The sequence below is a fragment of the Lytechinus pictus genome, chromosome 10, assembly GCF_037042905.1.
Source record: "Lytechinus pictus isolate F3 Inbred chromosome 10, Lp3.0, whole genome shotgun sequence".
NCBI classification, from domain to species: domain Eukaryota; kingdom Metazoa; phylum Echinodermata; class Echinoidea; order Temnopleuroida; family Toxopneustidae; genus Lytechinus; species Lytechinus pictus.
Genome location: NC_087254.1, coordinates 21936603 through 21955745, shown reverse-complemented (window position 1 = coordinate 21955745; position 19143 = coordinate 21936603). Strand labels below are relative to the sequence as shown.

Below are 19143 nucleotides of genomic sequence, written 5' to 3'. Positions count from 1 at the left end.
GACATACCACAAGACAATCAATTTCATGAACTGTATCATATTACAATCAAAAGAAAAGTTAAGATAACCCTTGATCTTTCAGCCATAAAGTCTTAGCAAAGTGGATGAAACAGAAAGGCAACATATATATTCTTTAGAGCAACTTAGTACTACTTCCCTGATAAGACAAAGCTAACATAATATTTTACCTACTTCAATCTGCATTTCATAGAACTTTGCTCTTTGGGAATTCCCCCAGTTATCCCAAGGCTTTTTAAGGCTATCATCTTGACTCCATTATCTATTCATGAGCTTTATGGGAAAGCAAATATTGAACTTTAAACTCCATGCATTAGAAGGTACACATTTACATTACCCCCATTGTTGTTCAAGATATAAGTTGGATTTCTTGATGGAGGACAAATCCTCATTTCTCAAAGAAAATGTTCTGGGTCCTGTCATATAAAACTTAGCGATTGAATTTGGTGCTAATTTTTATGATTGATCATACACAATAATCAATGCAATCAATCCTAGAAATTAATCAACAATCAGTTACTAAGATTAATGATAAAGGGCCCTGGAGAGTGAACAAAATATACAATTGTAACACTGTATCCAATGGGGTACTGTAGTCTACCAATTAGAAAGGCATAGAAGTTCAAGATAGATGGCTGGGAATTGGATAGGATATTACTTGATAGATGATCTAGTCGAACGAGAAAGTAACCCCAAACCATAGTACCTTCAGCAATCTGCTACAGTAGGGCATGGCACAGACATAATTTTCCCCTAATATTTCAGACTCAAAATCTTGACACCCCTCCAATGAATTCTGTTCATGACGATTATGCAAATACAAGCAATAACCTTTAAACTTCATATATTCCAACGTACAAATATGTATGTCCCTACATGCATATCCTATTTCAAGATATGATTTTAATGTACTCAATATATGAGATTTATGGCAATACAATCACTCAAGCTCATTCCAAAGTACATATTTAAACAACCCCTGGAAATCATATGATTTGTAATCAATATAGATAGCAATCAAACATTCTTTCATTCAGGAAGGGAGGGGGGGGGACAGAAAACCTACCTGGCATCTTCAGCTTGTTCGAGTGTCCGAGGAGTAAGAATTCGTTCTCCGATTGTTTCCTGAAATGACATAAGTAAAAAATATATTTAGCTTTCAAGAAATATTTCCAAATAATATAACAATGATAAAAGTAATACACAAAATCAATAACATATAGTATAAACGAAAGAAAAGTGTACTGGCACAAAAATGGAGATATGCTTTGTTAGGATTCAAAAGAACCCAGTTTCAGTTTCTTATTCAATAATGATTTCAATCCTTTGGGTCAGAGATATACACACAAACTTTGATGCAATTCATCGAACAACATACATACATTTCCCAAACCATCACACACCTATTAACTAAAGTAGCCTTTAAGCATATGATAATATATTTGTTTACTTACTGTGACTCTGTATAAAATAGCACCTTCAAGCTGTTTAGGGTCGAGTTGCAGAAGCCTAGCCGCTCCTGCTAGGGCTCCCTCATTGGTGATTTCTGGCATATCATGTCTATCTTGCCTCTGCAAATATAAGGTATAACACAAACAATGCATTACAGAACTACATAATTAACATTATATTGACAATGATGTTCACATTATCAACATGCATTTAGAATAACGTGCATTACAATAGGAAATTACATGAAAATTAAAATTCATTGCTAATATCTAACCTTTGAATTCTGGAGAGAGAGATTTCCAATGTGCAAGATGGCTGCCAGGATACTGAAGGCCGTCTCCTGCTTGTTGGGGTCAAAGTTCAGAACTTCCATGGCCGAGACTGTGCGGATGAAGTCATCTGCATCGTTGCGCGTATCCACACGACTGCTGCCCCCTTGGTTGAGGTAGAAATAGCGTTCTGGTTGAGTGAGCCCATACTTGGCTTTCTCTCCAATGGACATACCAGCTAGCATCTGGTAGTAGATGTGATAGTTGCGTTCACCAGGTGCCTAGCATGGACGTATTAAAAATATGCATACAAGATTAATCTAAAATCGGTGTAAAAATGGAAAGTTAGTTTTATCCTCTGTTCTGATAAATGCTCATATTTCAGTGACAAAAAGTTTATCAAAAAATGCAACGCAATAAAAACAAAATCACTTTTAACAAATGCAAATCGGCAACTGTTTTATAGGACATTGCTAACATCATATGATATTTTATTCATGTTACATCTAAATTCTTTCTTCAAAATATGTAAATGAATAGAAAAATAAAACAACGTTGTCAATTTGAGGAGCGAAAGGATATCAATCTTGACCTAATGAAAGCTATATACAGGTATGTGTTAACTGGGATAGAAAGACTGATCTTCTCACCTGCCTAACGACACGTGACTTCTCAACCAGATACTCTGTTGTCCTGGCACCACTGATAAGACCACTGTTTATGAACGATTAGAATTCAATGAAAATATAGTAAAATCTCTTCTTTCAATAGAATATTACACACAACTAATGTTTGAAATGATAATGATGATGATGATATGTATTTTGACATTTTATATGGAATTTCAATTTGATTGGGCACCAAACAAAAATAAAATTATATGTATCAATGTGTTTTCCCAGTTGGTATAAAACCAAGTTTCAAGTATTGAATGGGCTAAATTTTTCGGAACATAATCTTTGTCCGTAGCTTTCAAATAAGCAATCATTCAGTATATAAAAAAAGGTAGAGGGCTTAGAGAGAGATTGCACTAAATAATTTCAAATGTAAATTTTTTAAAGAATCAATAATGGAAAAAAAAGATGTAATGGCCACTACACTTTGGGAATATCGGAATGTTAGATGATACTAAAATATAATTCACATTTTCAAGTGTTAACGAAAGATTTATAAAAGCTTTAATCTAAAAGAACAGAAAATAATATATATCATGAAGCATGCCTCTCGCTGTATATGCCTGATTTAGGATCTACAATATGAAAAATCAACATAAAAAAAAGATGCAAGTATAGTCTTAACATATAAACACAAAATCAGTCTTAAATCAGAGGCTTGATATATCAACATTAAAAAAGTGCAAGGATAGTCTAACATATGAATAAACGCAAAATTTGTTTTAAATTTAATAGAGACAATTGAACAACTGCTACAATGCTACTGTGAGGAACCGATTAGGCCTTATTTCCTACACAAAGGTTTTTGATATGGTAGTTTCAGTTTACAATCTATATACGGCCATTCAGAACCTATATTGAACATATCAGTGGTCTGTTTGGAGTAATGATACAATCATCATGATTCATTTCTAGAAATTGAATGGCAGAGTGTAGGATAGTTTGAGGCTGGCATTAGATAAATATAAACAAGAAAGGCATACTTATTGAAGAACAATTCAATGTATTTTCCAAAGCGGCTTGAGTTGTCATTGCGAGTTGTCTTGGCATTCCCAAAGGCTTCTAGCAATGGGTTGGCTTCTAGAATCTGGTAACATACAAAAAATAACATAAATTATATGATTTAATTATATCATATTGATTGAATAATGATAGGAAACTTAGGACCATATCAGCAAAGAATCATCCCTTTGGCAAACTGGTTGATTTCATGTTCACTGATGACTTGTGAGGTTGTAATATTAGGCAATTTTTTTACATTTACTCATAATCTGATTCAAAATGAATCTGGGGCTGGACAAATCTTACCTGCGCCACACACATTCATAATGTGATGTGGATCATTTTTTAAAACAAATGCAAGGTTTAGAAGGAAGGGAAGACAATGTGAATTGTGCTCCCAACACCAACACCACACTTTAAATCATAGAGTATCAGCAAGCACTTAAGCTACATTTCAATGACAGGGGTGAATACATCTTTGAAACACTACATGTAGGATACAGTGTCTTGAATTACATGCTATGTTACAGTGGATTATCCTTACTGTTAAATAATACAAATCTGATTCTTACTTGTTCCGTAATGAGGTTAGTCGAAGCTTTGTTGACTGCTGCAAGGTATTGCATAATAAGTTTAGTACTCTCTGTCTTGCCAGCACCACTTTCACCACTGATCACGATGCATTGATTCTGTTTGGTTTGAGTCATGCGAAGGTATGCACCACTTCCTATTGCAAACAGATGTCTGAAAGATAGAAATGATGAGGGAAAGATATCAAAATATGTACCTCCTTTGCAATTATACCAAAACCAGTTTTTCAGTCACCCCCCCCCCCTCTTTCCCCCAAACTGAATCCCTAATATTTACCCATATTCCATTTTTTGGGGGGAATCTTCAATTTTTTTAAAACAACTTCAGATGATGAGACAGCAAGCCTGAAGTAGGCTGAATGACCAGATATCATTTCGGTAAATTTGTCATAAAATTTGTAGCATTTCTTAATCAAATCATCACAAGCTTGTATAACTTCTGGCTCATTTAAAAAAAATAAGTTTTGAGTACTTGAAATTCCTGTACATCCCATTGCAAAGTATGTTTTCAGAATTTTCAATCAATCAATTCATTGCTATGTCTGTGACTTATGAAACAGACATCCATTTAGACAATTACCCGACCATTGAGCTTGTGTATTTTAACAGGTATGATATAATTATGGGTCAAATCTTACGGTGGTAGATGTCCAATGAGTTGCCCTTCATATCTTCTAACAGTCTCTATGTTGTAGATGTCATCAAAAAGCTTGTAAGGATTGACAGCAACCAATATACTTCCAGTGTAGGTCTAAAAGGAATAATGTATGCACAAAAAATTGCAAATTAAATTAAGTTTTTATACAGCAGAGCATATACATACAGTCTATCATAGTCCAGAACTTCTCCCTACCTATATAATCTGCGACCTGCAACTACTTTTGTTATATTTCTCTCTCTCTCCCCTTTTTCTTTATTTTTTCTTCTCTCCATCTCTTTCATTCTATCTCTGCAGCCTCTGTCTCTGTCTGTCTTTCTCTCTCTCTCCTTACAGCAGATAAATACTTCCCTCTTTATTTTCATCATTCTATCTATCATGTTCATTAAATATCCACCCCCTGACATATCATTCCTTTGACATTATGTAGAACCCACTTACTCTATCTTTCTCTATCTAGCTAGCTGCATAGCTATCAACATTAATCCACCTATATCTAACATCCATCGATCCACCTATATCTTTCTATCATCTATCTATCCATCCATCCATCCATCCACCCATCCATCCACCTATCTATCTATTGATCTATCTATCTTTCTATCTATCTATCTATCTATCCATCCATCCACCTATCTATCTATCTATCTATCCGTCCATCCACCTATCATCTATCTATCTATCCCTTCATCCATCCACCTATCTACCTATCTATCTATCCATCCACCTATCATCTATCTATCTATCTATCCATCCATCCACCTATCATCTATCTATCTATCCATCCATCCATCCATCCATCCATCCACCTATTATCTATCTATCTATCTATCTGTCTGTCTATCTAGCTATTTATCTATCTATCGGTCCACCTATCATCTATCTATATATCTTCCATCCATCCACCTATCATCTATCTATCTTTCTATCTATTTATCTATCTATACATCTATCTATCTATCTATCCATCCATCTATCTATCTATATATCTATCTATCCATCCATCCATCCATCCATCCATCCATCCATCCATTAATCCATTTATCTATCATTATGTACTGTAGATAATTTTCTGTTTTCATATTTAAAGCATGTTACATTGACAAAATGAACAAATGAATGGTTCAAAAATAATAAGAATGTTCAATCATTCAACCCCTTTAAATAATTTTCCACATAACAGGCAAGTCCCATGGATTGCAATTAATTAACCTTCAAGAATCGATGCTTATAAAAATATGGAATATTATGATAGGGGCGTAGTCCAATTTAATCAGTTTAAAGTCTAAACTATTAAGCTCTTTCAGGGCAATCACGTTTTATCTTGGCTTGAGGTAAAATATGCCATCTTCGGAAGCAGAAATGTAATAACATTTTAAAAGACATGTATCAATCTCAAACATGTCTAATTTGTGTCAGTCATGAAAAAAAAGAGTGTTGGAAAACGTATGCAATACAACAAGGAGAGGGAAAATGACAAATTCTTCAAATATAATTTAGGTCTGCATCTTGCATTTCCGTATAAAACATGTAAAAAGGAAATGGAAAACATTTACATTCATAAAACTGGTAATAGGCTAAGTAATTTAAAATCCTCATCGTTATCAAAATATTAATACTGTACCAATTTGTTTATATTAAATTTGGCTACATCATTATGTCTGACTAAATCATGTTTTCTTTGAAATTCTGAATCTGAATCCGAAACTGATTATTGTTGCTAATTTGCTGTTTTGAAAGAGGTTAATATACTCACATATATGAGACCTTTCTCATATCTGGTATGTAAGTTGAATATTATGGATCCCTCATGAAGATCTCTGTAGTTAAGAGAGAGAGAGAGGGAGAGGGAGAGAGGAAGGAATTAAATATTCAGCAAACATATTCAAATTATAATTTAGTTATAATCACAATAATGTTTCAGCATGCACATGTCACAATGATATTAAATTTGGCCTAAAGATATCAAAAATATAAAACAAATTCCTCTTTTTTATTTCTTTATCACAGAAAATTGATCCACTGTAAAGCATTGCTCTTCACATGCCCCCACAAATCAAAATATGACAAAGGATTAAACCCCAGCTTAGTTAACCTTACATGGCTTGTTAACTTTGAATTTCAAATCATTTCACAAGATCTCTTTACATTATTGCCTGTGGGAAGGCCTTGGACTGGTGAAGGAGTAATCTTTCTTACAGAAAACAATATATATTCTTAAATAAGTATATGAAATTAAAGGTATTACATTTGGAGTTCCACAAGAAACCATGTTAGGCTCATCATTGTTTATTCATTGTTTTCAGTAGTAGATCCAAAGCAATGAAATTGATTTTATTTTAACAATTACTTAGATATAATTCCACAACTTTGAATTTCAAATCATTTCACAAGATCTCTTATATTATTGCCTGCAGGAAGGCCTTGGAATGGTGACAGAGTAATCTTTCTTACAATAAACAATATGTATTATTAAATGAGTATATGAATTCAAAGGTACTACATTTGGAGCTCCACTAGATAGCATGTTAGGCTCATCATTGTTTATTCATTGTTTTCAGTAGTAGATCAAATGCAAATGAAATTAATGTAATAGCAATTATTTAGATATAATACAATACATGTATTTAGTCGTTGATTTAATATCCATTTAATTGTGCATAAATTTGTCAATTATATCATCGATTTATTCACCTTTTTATTCATTTGATAAATCATTAAGTCATTTATCAATTCAATCTATTCATCTATTCATTCACAATTAAGGTGATTTAGACTCATTGCCAGATAACATGTTAAGTAAGCTGATGTCACCATGATTACTATATATGTACATTGGATAGTTTATGTTGTTGTTGTTTGTTTTTTTACCTGAGTTCAACCATATCCTGAATGCTTTCAAGTTCAATTCGATCATGTCTGATCCTCAGCAGCTTCCTGGGGTCTACTATTGGGTATTCCTGGAATTCAAAAAAAGTTTAACAAAAGTTCATATTGACTATAGATATTCTAAGACAGATTTTAATAGGATTTTAATCAAAGTACACCACTATCAAAATAAGAAAGACTAAGTAATTTGAAACATTGATCTTTACAATCATTTCTTAGAATAAACAGGTATTTTTGTTTGTGGAAATTACCTGTAATACATACCAATATCTGTTCTGATGCAAGCAAGTCACAACTTGTTTGCATCAGTTCCTTTGAATTACAAACAATTAAGTCTAACTGTTGAGTACTAGTTTGTAAATTATATTGTACAAACATATAGCATTATGATGAAATATTGATTTGTCGAATTCACAATTCTGATCCAATTTCAAGAAATCAATACACAGTTTAATATCAAGTTCAAACAACAGTATAACAATTTCTAATTTTTATAAACAAAATTTAACACCTACCAACCTGATATAATTAATTCATACATGTGTGTACATGAAAATCAATGACATTGTAAATGGCAATCAATACTAATATCTGTTAACATAATATATAAGTTCATTATAATTCCAAGGTGCAAACTAAATTTTCAATTCAGAGGAAATTCATCTTCAGTACATTCTGGGGGTATTTAAAGTGGTATACCAGGCTGATAATAATATGATTTGAACTGAAAAGTATAATCAGACATACCAATCCCTGAAAATTTCATCAAAATCGGACAAGGAATAACAAAGTTATGATTTTTGATAATTTTGCATTATTTTGATGAAACAGTAATATGCATGTCTTTAGGAATATTCAATGATCAAGCTGATGTCATATCCCACTTATTCTTTTGTATTTTATTATATTTATTCCAATTTGTCCATCAAGAACAAAACAAATTTTAATTGAAAACTGATTTAATGTGTAAGACAAACATAATAATTTCAACTGAGATTTCAGTCAGATTAAGATCTTTGTGAAACACCACCTTGTACCTAGCAACTAAATCGTCTTATTTGTCATCATATGGCTAAATTATGGTAATTGCTCACTTTTCCGGTTGGATTTTTGTAGACGACATCATAAAGTTAGATTCTTATCAGTCAACATTCTTGATCTGTTTGTGCAGGAAACGTCTGAATACACCACTTAAACACACCCTATGAACTTTGATCTGTCTTAAACTTACTTTCTCATTGTGTGAAAGGTGCTAATGCTTAAATATTATAAAGTGTATAAAGTGGCAGTGTTAACATTGGCCAAACATTTGTCTAGTGGGCCGCATCCATGTGGCTTACCAAAACACTCCTCTGTCATACGAATGCTATGCTACTTATTTGCATCATGACATTTGGGGAAATATCTAAATAGTCCATTTCAAAATCACCATGTACAAAAATGGGAGATTGTAGTCTTATATTTCAAAACTTCTGGCATAAAGGATGATATGAAAAAAGACACCACGATGTATGCTGTAAAACATTTGGTGTTAAGAAACCAATACACCCTCAGGTGTTAAAATTACACTGTGGAATTTGAACACAACACCAAACCTTTCTTATTTCTGATGAGGAGGGGGAAGGGGGTTACTGTAGTATGAGGGATGATTTATTAAAGATTTCCCAAGTCATTATGCTTATGAATATTGTCAGCTATTGGTTTTGTGTAAGTGCGCTACACACCTTCACTGTCGTGTACATCTGGCCATGTTCACAAATGTTTTTTTTTTAAACATACTTTTATGGGTATTCATGATGTAGCGCCAGCCTTCTGAAATAAGAGAGGTTTGGTGTTGTGTTCAAATTCCATAGTGTAATTTTAACACCCGAGGGTTATAATATGTACATTTTATATCAATTATGCTAAAATGATGCTCAAGTTCACTTCTGTGTTTACAAAAAAAGATTAGAAAACTGCAGTCATCTCAAGACATGCCCTTTTGAATATTTACACAAAAGGTGGATATTCCAAAGTTCAAAAGTAGACAAAATATATATCTTGGCAAGTCTATATGCCACCAATGCAACTTGCACCAGTGTACTACGAATCTGTAATGATGTCATTAAAACAGAGGTACATGTACACGTATGTTAAGTAGAATTACGCAAAGTTTCTACAGAGCCTCGCCATTTACACAAGCTCAAATCGAATAAAAACTTTTGTCCTGTCATGTACTCTGAAAAGAAGGTAATTGGCCGAGATTCTATACTGAGATCCTCATTAATTTTAGACACTATGTAGCACCATGTATAAAGGCATGTTTTAACAGTTTCCAAAACCATTTCATAAAAATTCTGAAATAAATATTGAATCTTGGAGATTTTGAAACTGAGAACCAATTTGAAATCAATCACTCTTCAGAAAAAAATCTAATTATGATCAAAATTCATTCAAAGTTCAATAATCAAGTCAGAAATAACAGAAAATAATGTATTTCTCAAAATTAACTTGGAAACCACCCTTATCCAAGCAAAAAATCGATTTATTTCTTGATTATCTAATAGACCCATCACATACTTCAACAAAAGAAAATAAACACAAAGGGCAAAATGATGGAAATGTGTGGAATAGTGTAGAGGAGTAACATTATTTTTCATCCTTTACTCTGTTAGTCCATGGCCTTTTTCAAAGGGTCATTTTACCCCTTTCCACACTTTAATCTCTTACAGTGTTTCATCAGGCTGCCTACATCTAAACAGATTTGTCAAATAATGTTTAATGGCAGCAATTTTAACTTGAACTTAACAAAAATTCAAAAATGCCGTAAACCTTCTTTTATTATCATGTCTGGAAATTAGTACCGCAAAAATTGCTAGCGACAGGGAAACAGCATGATTAGATAGCAGTTTGTGTCAGTGTCTAATACATTATTCTCTATTAGAGTCTAAGTTACATTGTGCATTGTGTTTTATGCAGAACTTCTTTTGGTTTACATACCTGATCCCTCTCCATTTACTTTCCTTTTCAATTTATTTCAATATTTACTCTCTCTCTCTCTCTTCCACTGTCCCCAAAAGGAATATAATATACGGGGCTAAATACTTGGTATTTTAGACTCAAGTGTCCACATTCTTCAAACACAAGTAAATCCATTGTAGATTTTCACCAGTTGACTAGCGAGTGTAAACAGTGCTGCCCTAATTTGGCAAAAGGGCACAAGTGACAAAAATGACTTTTCTGTTAAAAAAAAATGCGGATTGCAATCGTATGCAATGTAAACTTATCATAGATCTATGGAGTTGCATAATCTAAACATACATTGAGCACAGTGCTGAATCTTGCAAAGTTATCTTCGAAGGTAACTCAGCTTTGTACAATGATTGCAGTACATTGGTGGTATAATTTTGGGTAGACTCCCAACCAGCACAAAAATCAAATTATTGTACAGATGTACAACAAAATAAAGTTTCTATGCAAAACGGCTACATTTACATCGAAAAAACAAAGGGTAATTGCATGATTCGTGTACACCTCCACAGAGCCCGAGTGGCTTCCCTGTAAAGTCCATAAAAGAAATCTCAGACTGTTTCAATCCATAATGTCCCTATCAAAAATTGTACCAAAAAATTGTATATAAATTTTTCTGATGTCCACACTCAATTCTGATCTAAGAATCAGAAGGATGTGCATATTTCCTATTTGGCTAAGAATAACAACATATTTTGTATTCAACATGAAAATTATTGATAACTCAACCTTGATTGATATATGACATATTCCCTTTTGCTTGATATATGACATTTTCCCTTTTGCTTATCAGGACAATTTGGATTTTCTTCTCTTTGCATGGCTTTATAAAGTTAATGTAAACATCATGTATGTCAAAAGGACTATCAATCCAAACGTCCAATGCTTGGGGGAACCTCAATTGTTGTCTAATTCAGACGGCAGCGGGGTGAAACTTTAAATGTTTGATATGCAATAAAAGCTTTAAGTACTCGCACTCATAAGGGCAAAAAATAATGACATTAGAAAACAAATGCTTTTCATATACATGTAAAATTTTGTTCTCATTCATAGTTCATTTGGGCCACAAAGCGTACAACTCATGAAATTTAAAAACAATTGAAGTCAAACAACAATCAACTTCTCAAGGAAATATACTAGTAAAATATTAATAACCGGTACTCAAAATATTAATACAATTTTTTTGAAAATAATTCAATTGAATTTGACTCTTACATTACAGTACAACAACAATATCAATTAAAACCATTAATTAAAAAAATAAAAGAACAAAACTGCATTGTTTCTTTCAAATTTGTTTGAATTTGGCTTTATTGACTGCCCAAATAACTCTTGGTATAAAGCACACTAACTAATCCTCTATTGGAAGTCACTATGGCCAATTAATAAACCATATAAATAATGATAAATGAAAAAAAAAACATTATATCAATAATTTTAATACATTTAAAACAAATAAATGTAGATTTAAATTGTTTTTGTTGCTTTCAAATTTCATTCATTTTAGCCCTTTTGATACGTAACTTTGGTAACTTGAAGTTCTACAATCTCTACGTGAATCAGACTATTGTTAGATCATATTGCAAAGAAATTGAGCTGAGACCACTTAATTGCTATTGTTATAAAACAAAACTCAATTCCATTCCTTGGTTTGTAGTTTTTGTGTCTCTATGCAATTCCTCACAATATGTGGTGAAAATACAGAGGTTCATTTTTTTTCTTTCACATGATAACATCTCAAAATAAGATAAGAGAAATTGATTTCATAAGATTTATTTCAGAACTCTATCATAACTGGCTCACATAACTTCATTTTAATGTACTGTACATGTATATCAATATGTTCTTATATATTTCTCTTGTGACTATGCATAGACCAATCAATAAACTTAAATTGTTGTAGTTGCCCGGTATGATTTTTTTGGTGGTGCATGGCTGGAATGCTCCCCAGTGAGAGGGAAATGCGCAAAACTTGTATGCTGAGCAGCCTGAATCCAATGTGCAGGACACATTTATATATCAATAATTATTTTTGTATAATCACATGTGAAAAGCAGGTTGGATTATTTAGAAACAATAATGATTGACAGCTCAATACATAATTAAGACTGAAATAATAAACAAACACATAATATGATTGATACATCTGTTGGGTATACAGCATCATGATAAAAATGTACAGTAATCTTTTCCAACAACTATTTCAAAGGCAATTGAAGACGTGTGAATAACAAATAAAGCTAGCAGGGAATATAACATGACATGAAATACCCAAACCTACTGTAGCAAATTTCACTCGTAACTGGCCAAATACATATTAAAAATGCAAAAATAAACCCAGCTGATTTAGCAGTCACCATGAGTGATTATTTTAATTAAAAAAGGCATATCCTTTGGTGAGCAAAATACATTTAAACAGTTTACATGTATTGGATGCAATCAATCAGTCTTCCATCTGTAGCATTTCACTTTCATACATGCTGTCAATGCCTGACATACAAGCACATAGATGTGTGTTATAATGTATATCATAACAAGTCAAGGTAAACATAATGAGTCATCTACTGTAGCTATACGTGTAATTAAATTGCCAGTGAAAGTGGTATTTCTCACTACACATGTACATTACATGTATATGGCATTGATTGGGATGTAGGGAAATATTATTCCACAGCGAGAGCCAATAATTTTAGTGCTCTCCAAAAATTTATTATTTACAAGGATCAGATACATATCTAGATTAGATCTGGACCTACTACTACTGCTACTACTACTACTACTACTACTACTACTACTGCTGCTACTAATACTACTACTGCTACTACTACTACTACTACTACTACTACTACTACTACTACTACTACTACTACTACTACTACTACTACTGCTACTACTACTACTACTTCTACTACTGCTACTACTACTTCTACTACAACTACTACTGCTACTACTACTACTACTACTACTCTTAATATTACTACTACTCCTACTACTATGTCAGGGGATCCAGAGGCAGAGCCCCATGTGGGAGTCAAAAAGGCAGTTTCCCCTAAAATTCATGTATGTTAGCAACCTTGACCCTAAAAGGACTGGGCTTTTTAAGAGGTATTGAGGACTTGGAAGCATGAATGGGACTATATTGATTTTTCCCACATTTTTTTCCTCATATGTAATTCCAGATCAATCAGGGGCCGATTGCAAGAAAGGGTCATTGCAAGAACCGTCTTTTGTGTTGCCCATTTATTATGATGCGCCATGTGAATTGCATTTTAAGTAAATTACCTGCAAACATATTTTATTTGTCCATTATTAAAAGTAAACGAAATCTTTGTTTATAAAATGATGTGATATCTCATGATATTGTACGAAAAATTGTTTTAAGGGCTAGCTAACAAATTTTATTTTTTCATCATAAATTTCAGTAATATCCTGCAGACAGCGAATCATAAAAGATGGGCAACACAGAAGACGGTCCTTGGAAAGATCATTTCATGCAATCGGCCCCAGGACGTTCTGATTTTTTTGCCATTTTGAAAGTTGAAAATGAGAACAAATGTGATAACTTTTCAGGAGTGTTGGCAGGTCTGCTATTACTACTACTTCGGAATATTGTTAACAGATAACAAGACACATCTTACCTTTCCATCGCTGGCACATAGTACCTTCATGGAGGCAGTATCTGAGACAATGATACGACCAGGAACAGGGTACTCCAACCCACTGTCAAACCAAACAAGGGTTCCCTGTTACAAATGATACAAAATAATAGAATTCAATATCAATCATGATTCTCTTCATTTGACTTAGGTGGTATCAGAGTATTTTGGGTGGAGGGGAGGGGGCAAGATGGCAAGAATCTTTTTGAATTGTATTTTGTATAATAAACATGGGGGGTTACTGTATACTAATTTACCTACTTTCCATGTTCTTTCTTTTCCTTTATATCCAACTTCCGGTTTTTCATCTTTTGTCTTCCTCTATTTTTCATTTTCCCTGCTCCAGTATGACAGTTGAAAATTCCAAGCTGACAGTCTCCCCTCCAAGCTATTATATTGTTCGTTTCTATATAGATATTCAATTTTCTACACAGAATGAAATCAGATATTGGACTACATAGTACAGTTTAGTTATCAATAAAATATAACAAACTATTTACAATTCAATTTAATATCATCGTCACGCAAAAGCTTGTCTCTGATAGTATTTTGAAATTCAAATGAATCTTTTTTTTATTTACAGTTGAATGTTCTGTTTACAATCTTTTCTTTTAAGCTAAAGGTTTCCATTGTCATAATATCGTTAAAATCTGCTGTTGTAAAAGCAATTTATATTCTCTTATCCTCTTATCACACAAAATCTACTTCCACACTGCATACCAGTTATTTCATCCAAAAGGGCATCGAAAACTGAAAGTACATGGAAATGTACATTGGCCAGGAAGGCTTGATATTGTTTACATTAGCTCCTATTATCTTATGTACAGTGATATCATAACACTGTTTACTATAGCTCTCCTGTCTGTAAATCATTGACAATAATTGCAAAGATCAAACTTTACATACCCTATTTAATATTTAATTTCATAAATTCCATCATTTCATACTATTGCTTTCAGAATGATAATGATGATGATGATTATTCATAGCTTAAGAACATTTCAAAGGTGCATAAATTCTATCTACATGTATATCAGATCTAGATCACTAAAAGATTGAGATCTAAACATAGCACTAGACAGGAAGGTAGACAGGTTGTAAATAGTAACCAAACTATTTCTCTTCCATCAACTGCTCCTGCCAATTTCTGTGATCTACATTGGTATAGATAGATAGATCGACACAATTTTTTCCTAACGCCAGGAAATAGATGAAGCTAAGGGGGGGGGGCGGGGGTCTTAGCCCCACCAATTTTCCCAGGGTTAAGCTTAGCCCACTTTGTTTTCACACTACGTTTTACCAAAGTGGGCCAGCACAGTGAATAGTATCGTACTATCTGGCCCTGCTAAAAAGCAGGTGCTAGCACTGCAATTGGGGTGCTAAGAGCTGCAGTGTGAAACCAAACCAGGCTAAAGAAAAGTGGACTTTTATGGGGTTAAGAAAATGTAGTATGAAAAGAATATTAGACAGATAAATAATCAGACAGATCATAAATAGACTTAAAAGAATTTTTTAAAGATACGCTGGTTGATTGACAATACTTGTATAGATGAATAGTTTAGCAGGGTAAAGCTGATAGAATCAATCTAAATAGACAGACATATTGGGAAGATCTATGTGTAGATAGACAGATAGCTTGCTACATCAATTAGCTATAAAAGAAGATGGGTTTTATAGGCCCTATACATATAACGGAAAAGGAGAGCTAGCAAACAGACAGGTGGAACCGTGGAGGTGGATAGGGGACATATACATGTAGCAATAATATAAAGGAACTTCTAATTTCTCGTCTATCTAAGTTCGTTATCGAATTTATATAAATAATGATATTTTCATCAAACTCGAGAATGGATTTGAGCTAACTGTACAGGCACTCTTCTTGGAAACTTAAGTGATCTTGTAAATATGTAACTTAATTGTAATGTTGATTTATTTCAATAAAATATACCCCAAAAAATATAAGATTGGAGAAATATTTAACATGCTTGATAAAATTCACTGCCACTTTGTTAAAACAAGGAAAATTTGGAATATCTTAGAATTTAGCAATAATATAACAGGTCATGATTCATGCATAAAGACTGATTAGCTATGTGTAAATGAAATTGTGCCCCTGGAAACAACGTGTGTGTAAACTCCATTCTCTATCTCATATAGATTTGGTCATTTCAAGTCGGTGTTGGTGTTTGAAGCACATTTTAGATTTTCATCAATAGCACCAACACCTAAATCTTAGCTTATGAAAATGATCCAAATTACATTTACTAGCTCACCAAGTACCAACTTTATCTTAAGTTTGGTTTTCTGCTACTATAAAAATTGGCCAATCATCGACACCTGAGGGTCAACACTAAACTTGAAATCACTAGTTATTGAAACTCTACAATTAGAACATGAAAGCAATACATGTATCTCATAAAACTTAGTCTGTATTGTACATGATTAATTGAGTGTGCATAAATCAAAGTAAACAAAGGAGGGGTAGTAATTCCTGGTCAAAGTATAAATGATATCGATAAGCAAGGGAAGTACACAATTGATCCATTATTGTCCTTCAACAAGGATATTGTTCTTTAAGCATATATCTGCAGATCAACATGCACAGGATGCAATATTTCTGATTCTCCCTTGTTTTTGCTTTGTTTTCTCATGCTTTTTTGCATTCTTTATGGTTAAGATTTCATGTTGTTGACAATACCAACGCCGTCAGAAGTCTTGCTCTGCTATGCAGGCGAGACAAATTTTTTTTTTCTTTGCTTATCTACATGTATCGCTGATCAAATATGGGAAGAGTTTTTAATTTGTGTTTTTCACAAACAAAGTACACTTTATAACTTCAGGGGGGGACATTGAAATTTGTCAAATTTCAAAATTGAAACAAGTGGAGTGCCTCTGGCAGTCTCATCTGCATCACGCAATTAAATATAGCAGCAGTGCTGACTTTGAAAACTACTATAACATAATAATTCACAAAAACGCAATTCATATAATGATACAATACTATGTTCAATGACAATGAATGACAGTTGACCTTGATCATGCGACCTAAGACTTGTCAGTGATACTTGATTACCCCTATATTCACATTTTATAAACTATATCTATAAACTTTGAAAGTTATGACAGCGATCTGATAATTGCCTCCAAACTGGCCAAAGTTCATTGACCTTAAATGACCTTGGACTTTGGTCATGTGACCTGAAACTCGCATGAGATGTTCAGTGATACTTGATTACTCTTCTGTTCAAGTTTCATGAACTAGATCCAAAGACTTCAGTTATGATGGTTATTCAACAATTCCCCCAATATGGCCAAAGTTCATTGACCTTTGACCTTGGCCATGTGACTTAAACTAAGCCTGCACAGGATGTTCAGTATCAATACTTGATTACTCTTATACATGTCCAAGTTTTATGAACTAGACCAATACACAATGCAGAGTTATGATGGTAATTCAACAAATACCCCCAACTTGGCCAAAGTTCATTGACCTTAAATGACCTTTGACCTTGGTCATGTGACCTGAAACTCGCACAGGATGTTCAGTGATACTTGATTACTCTTATGTCCAGGTTTAATGAATCAGATCTATAAACTTTCAAAGTTATAATGGAAATTCAACAAATACCCCCAACTTGGCCAAAGTTCATTGACCTTAAATGACCTTTGACCTTGGTCATGTGACCTGAAACTTGCACAGGATGTTTAGTGATACTTGATTACTCTTATGTCGAAGTTTTATGAATCAGATTCATTAACTTTCGAAGTTATGATGGTAATTCAACAAATATCCCCAAATTGGGAAAATTTCATTGACCTTAAATGACCTTTGACCTTAGTCATGTGACCTGAAACTCAGGCAAGATGTTCAGTAATACTTGAATCCACTTATGGCCAAGTTTCATGAACTAGGTCTATATACTTTCGAAGTTATGATGAAATGTCAAAAACTTCACCTTAGGTTAAGATTTTGATGTTGATTCCCCCAACATGGTCTAAGTTCATTGACCCTAAATGACCTTTGACCTTGGCAATGTGACCTGAAACTCAAGCAGCATATTTAATAATACTTGATTAATCTTAGGTCCAAGTTTCATGAACTAGGTTTATATACTTTCTAAGTTATGCTGTCATTTCAAAAACTTAACCTTCGGTTAAGATTTGATGTTGACGCTGCCGCCGTCGGAAAAGCGGCGCCTATAGTCTCACTCTGCTATGCAGGTGAGACAAAAATCACAATACCTTTTCTCCTTTCCCCAAAATGAAACTTTTCCTTTAAGAAATATCAACTTACCAGCTCCATCTTGTTTTGTTAGAGATGACTGGATTCACAAGAGTCACTCCTCTCAGATTTCCTTCTTCTCTTTCAAAGCTCCATTTGTTGTTTTCCGTCTCCTATGATTTGAACAAGTTATTCCTCTCTGTACAGATCTGTAATTGAGAAACACATAAACCAAATACAAGGTTATGAAGAATTGGAGTAACAGAAAATGATTAGAGAATGATTACAAGAGCATAAAGCTTTTGTTCAAATTTCTGAGAACTTATTTCCAGAATTCCAATGAGGATCAAGTAGCCTTAATTGTTCATGAAATTCTATTCAAAAGGAGAATATAATACTTTGGGTTTACCCAAACACAAAATAGTATTACTAACTTTAATATCATCTTTAAAAAAAAAATTATTAGAATTAAAATTAGTTACACATAATACAATATTGAAACTCATAATAACTATGATTATGATGGTGATGATGCCACCTGTACAACTCTGAACCATGGTCAAGGGACTATATGTAATTGTCATTCTTAATTATTTCCACATGTGGCTCAAGTTTGGTTGCCATCTAAGCACAGATGACCGCAATAGATTGACCATAAGTATTGATTTTTTTAATATATCAAATTCTCATTATTCTTTTCTTTT

At 33.3% G+C, this 19143-nt stretch overlaps 1 protein-coding gene across 5 annotated transcripts in view; it reads right to left on the bottom strand.

Moving 5' to 3' along the window:
- Positions 1-19143, bottom strand: part of LOC129269284 (unconventional myosin-XV-like) — a 68765-nt gene that overhangs the window by 45119 nt on the left and 4503 nt on the right. For all 5 annotated transcript variants that reach the window (XM_064105552.1, XM_064105553.1, XM_064105555.1 and 2 more), the window contains exons 2-12: positions 18512-18648; positions 14200-14304; positions 7535-7623; positions 6420-6483; positions 4644-4756; positions 3988-4159; positions 3397-3500; positions 2390-2453; positions 1745-2020; positions 1473-1589; positions 1085-1143 (exon numbers count right to left, since the gene is read on the bottom strand). In XM_064105552.1, the coding sequence (XP_063961622.1) occupies positions 1085-1143; positions 1473-1589; positions 1745-2020; positions 2390-2453; positions 3397-3500; positions 3988-4159; positions 4644-4756; positions 6420-6483; positions 7535-7623; positions 14200-14304; positions 18512-18520 (1172 nt within the window). In that variant the 5' untranslated portion in view covers positions 18521-18648. The remainder of the gene's footprint in view (positions 1-1084; positions 1144-1472; positions 1590-1744; positions 2021-2389; positions 2454-3396; positions 3501-3987; positions 4160-4643; positions 4757-6419; positions 6484-7534; positions 7624-14199; positions 14305-18511; positions 18649-19143) is intronic.